Source organism: Anneissia japonica, unplaced genomic scaffold (assembly GCF_011630105.1).
Source record: "Anneissia japonica isolate Jap-2015-1 unplaced genomic scaffold, ASM1163010v1 scaffold288162_len571657_cov150, whole genome shotgun sequence".
Taxonomy (NCBI): domain Eukaryota; kingdom Metazoa; phylum Echinodermata; class Crinoidea; order Comatulida; family Comatulidae; genus Anneissia; species Anneissia japonica.
The window spans coordinates 445,457-450,115 of record NW_022753254.1 but is presented as its reverse complement, the minus strand read 5'-3'; the positions used below and the strand labels follow the sequence as shown (position 1 = coordinate 450,115).

The 4,659-nt window shown below is 36.4% G+C and overlaps 1 protein-coding gene across 3 annotated transcripts in view; it reads left to right on the top strand.

Annotated features, from left to right (window-relative positions):
* The first annotated feature begins 2,707 nt into the window (after positions 1 to 2,707).
* LOC117122812 overlaps positions 2,708 to 4,659 on the top strand; it is a 4,056-nt gene continuing 2,104 nt past the window's right edge. The window contains exons 1-3 of one of the 3 annotated variants that reach the window (XM_033268569.1): positions 2,785 to 2,842; positions 3,010 to 3,124; positions 3,547 to 4,094. In XM_033268569.1, the coding sequence (XP_033124460.1) occupies positions 3,566 to 4,094 (529 nt within the window). In that variant the 5' untranslated portion in view covers positions 2,785 to 2,842; positions 3,010 to 3,124; positions 3,547 to 3,565. Of the gene's footprint in view, positions 2,843 to 2,864; positions 3,125 to 3,546; positions 4,095 to 4,659 lie in introns of those variants that run through there. The other 2 variants (XM_033268571.1, XM_033268570.1) reach the window with 2 other exon arrangements.

Genomic DNA, 4,659 nt, shown 5'->3' with positions numbered 1-4,659 from the left:
GACCTGTCTCTTATACACATCTAGATGTGTATAAGAGACAGTAAAGAGTGTCATATCCGGCAATCTAGAGGTACAATTTCCCCAAATTTTACCACCTCAGCTACAACTGTGGGTCTAAGATGCGTGTGGACTCACAGTTTTGAAGTATGGTAAAGTAAATACATCAAAGACATGTTTTTAAGTTGTATTTTCTATGGTACCGTACATCACACATTAGGTCTCTGTGGTTGCTGAACCTTAGCCCCAACCATGGTGGGGCAGAGGTGGTTGTGAACTCACTGCTTTGAAATAGGTAAAGTAAATACATCAAAGAGAATGTTTTTAAATTATATTTTCTATGGTTCATCACACATGCTACTTAGATCTCTATAGTTGCCGAAAATCGCCAATAAAAAAAAAGATCATGAAGATTTGTTGGCGCTTCATTTTGAACTATATAATGATATAGTGATGTGATGATGATGAATTTTACTATTTTAAATGTGTCATTTCCGGCCATCTACAGGTACTATAATTTTCCTCAAATTGTTGCACGCACCTCCTACCGCCAAATCCTGCATCCGCCCCAGATTCCTTCACACGTTGTTAGACAAAATAATTAATTCGTATCAAAGTTATTGCCCCAAAATAGGATGCTATCTTGTTTTCAAATTCTATCATATACGTTTATTGAGATCATAAATATAATTGAGTGTTTATGTATATAACCCCACTCTCATTCAACCTAGATTTTCACAAATACACACACGTCTTAGTATAGGCTCTTGTACTTGGAGATGAAGGTAGGCCTAAGCACAGCGGTAAGGCTCTGAGCTTTAAATTTAAGTGTTAGGAGATCCAAGTTGAGATTCATCAAACGCTTAGTTCTATCTACGTTTGTCTTTTGTCACACAGTTGGCAATCATCATCATCATCATCATTATTATTATTATTATACTTTTATCATAGTGGAAGCGGGTTGGCGCAGTGGAAATAGTTGGTTTCCCCAACTTCGAGGTCTGGTTTCAATCCTTCGCTGTGCGTTTCGCGTGTGCCGTTGAGCAAGGCACTTTATCTACATTGCTTCAGTCTACCCAGCCGGGGAAAAAAACCGACAATTCGTCGTAGAGAAAAAATAATTACATATATTTTCTGCATTGTTAGATTTTTAGTTTCTAAAATCGATTAAATAAACCTTATACAACCCCTAAATCCTAAAAGAATATTTTTAGAGACGCCCGACCACGACCACTTTGCTCTCGTCGGGGAAATCGCCCCTCCCCCCGTCGGAGACCTTGGACCCCACGTCGGGCAGATCCTGGGAGAGCATCACACTGTCATCCGCTTTACGCTACACAGAATCTGGGAATAAGAAGCTACAGGCATATGAGGCCCATGGCTAGGCAACGATTTACATTTTACATTTGATCATACCGTAAATCCTCGAATTGAAGCACAGTGAGCTTAATCTCGAGATGAAGCCCATTTTCAATTAAAGCCCCCCCCCCCTTTTTTTTTTAGTTTGCCCCCCCCCCCTTTTTTTTAGTTTGCAAAAGTAGCCACGAGAAGAAGCCCATCTCGAAAAGAAGCCCATGGGCTTCTTTTCAAGATAGCGTAGGCTTCTTTTTGAGATAGTACAGCACCAACACTGTACATGGATTTCAGAAAACAAAATAAATTAACAACAAGCTTGGAATTTATACAGTAGTTTAGGTGATTTAATGCTATTTAAATACACTTCATGATATAGATTGATGTTACAGTGGCCTTTTTTTAAATTGTTTTATAGTACAAATTCACAACATTTACAGCATTCATTTTGAAAAGAAGCCCCCTATTTACTTTGCAAAAGTAGCCTCGAAAAGAAGCCCATCTCGAGAAGAAACCCATATTGAAAAGAAGCCCATCCAAAGTTCGCAAAAAAAAAAGAAAAAAAAAAAAGCCCAGGGCTTCAATTCGAGGTTTTACGGTATATCATCGTAAGCATCATCATATACTGTAATCATCATTATCATTATTATCGTCATTCATTATGGTCCTTATTTTCTTGTTGTTGATTATTGTTGTTGATATTATTGGTCTTTAATACATACAAACAAAAATTACGACAGTCTACACAAAATTTGGTTGGACTGTCGCCAATGATGTTCAACAAATAATATCACGAACCTCAATATGCCGTCCGGTTTCTTCCCTTAAGTGTGACGTAAGTTCCTAATTCAATTGTATGATATATGACATTTCAAAACCTAGTGCTCGTTTCGGAAAACATTAATAAATAACATTACGTTAGTTGACTATCGGCCTATATCATTTTACATTAAGAACTATACTAATAATTTCTTACATTTTATACGTTCGGAAAATACATTGAGAAACTATTGATATTTTGTTGTAACTCTTACAAAATAGAAATTATAGTTACATAATTGTATATTTAAATGAGTAAAGCGGAAACGATGACGATATAGAATTTCGATGTAACACGCAATTTGTCGATCATGTTTATAATTCGGTATGTGTGAATTTCGCTGTTTTTCTTTCGATGTGGTTTACTATATACAAAACGGAAATTGTCAGATCTGGAAACAGGAACAGTCGACCAGGCTTTCAAATCCAAGGCCCCTAATTCAGGGACGGCAGTCGCTTCTCGATATCAATCATATCAGCAAGATGATATTATATGATGGAATCAGAGATTATATTGATAAAAATATAAGGTAATCCCTAAATCGCTGTAGCTGTTCGGTAATTCAATGGGAAGTTGTTACGATTCCTTACCAGATTCCAAATTTCCTGTAGTATGTTTTTTCACGATGACTACCAAGCGTCTATGCTGGGAACATTAAATTAAAGAAGAAAGGTAAGTTTTATAAAACTTATTGAATCTCTTATTGAAACTTTGGTGAAAATTGACTAAACAGACCGACATTGTACGATAAAAATGAATGTACAGTATACCGTAACTTTTTAAAAATAGCCAACTTGAACCCATTTTCTTTGTATTACATCGGATCGCTGGTATTTCAGACAGAATGGTCTTCCATACTAAGGGACATTTTGTCCCCTTCATCGTTTTTTCGAGAAACACCAAACAGTGATTGATCGAAGATTTGTACGGCATAATTTGGATATAACTTATACGGTACGTACAGCTAATAGGCCTATTGCAATTTGTTTTCGTCAATCTTACTCTAAATATCAATCGATTGGTACGGTAATCTGATTATTTTATTGGTGGCTGATTCATAATTAATTGGTTTTTGATTGGTTTAATGTTTGAGTGATTAATTGATTGATTAATTTATTGGTTTGTTGAAAGATTTATAGATTGATTGATATATAATTTAACGAACACAGACATTTGTCATTTTCACCATACATAAAAAAAAAATACTTTATTGTTAATAATAGTGTGAAACCTTTAGTTATTATTCTTATTGACGTTACTTTTTATTATTATTAATAACAATATATATTGCTAGGGCCTATTGTTAAACAATTTCTTCTTATTGAAGTTCTATTGTACGTAAAAAGTCTCAAATATTTCGAATTTGTTTACTACAGAAATTTCAAGTAGCCCAAAATGGCGGGCATTGACAATGGTGTTTTGGAGTGTATGATCTGTTTTGAGAACTTTAACCAAAGCAGCCGGTTACCAAAGATGCTTCCATGTCAACACTCTCTGTGCCTTGCCTGCGTTGATCGACTCAGAGACCTTAACATTTCGAATAATACCCCACACAACTCAGTCACACATAGCTCGTTACCCTCTACCCGCCGACAGAGAGTCACGTGCCCCGAGTGTCGCGAGGACTACGAACTTCCGAAACAAGGATTTCCAAACAATATCACCATCCTCAGATTGATGACGTCAGAAAACACGTCCATCGAAGATAAAAGACGCTTACCAATTGGTTCATCTTTTCAGGCGACCGTAACAGCCGTGATCAAAGAAAAAACATTAGGAACTATTAATAAAATCGAAGAACTTTTAAAAGTCGCTCAATTAAATAGCAATATGGATGTGACGTGTGAGCCTACACGAAGCCAGATTAATAGTGCTTTTCACATGGCACTGGATATTGTGAAAAACAGGCAGCAAGAATGCTTGGGTAAGTTTATAATAGTAGGCCTATAATATGATGTACGAATTTTGATTAAATTGACTTATCGAAACCCCCTACTCACCTACTCATGGCAGTGTAAGTAGACGTCCATCTGACTTTACATGTTTGACAATTTTACAAGCGTGAGACTTTTTAAAATTTCACCCCATCCCCTGTTATGGGGTCCCACACCCCCTCCCCCCCCCCCCCCCCACCCCACGCCCAACCAGGAAATTTGTTTTCCTAAATGATCAAAAATGCATTAAAGATTTGCATTTTCCCCTCCTTGATGCGCATTGAGCACTACTGCAGTGGAAATGCACTGTATAAACCTTATTATTATTATTTATTATTATTTCCTTTTACTTGAGAACGTATTGCAGATCGTCTCCACACAATGTTTTCATACTGTGTCCATTGAAATTATCCGACAGCGCTTTATAAAACGACATATATGCAGTGTTGGTGCAGCTAAGTGTTATACATGATGTTACCACGATATTTTGAGTACTGTAAATGGAGAATTTTTAGTAAAAAGAGGGCTACAAAGATCACAATTAATACATAATGT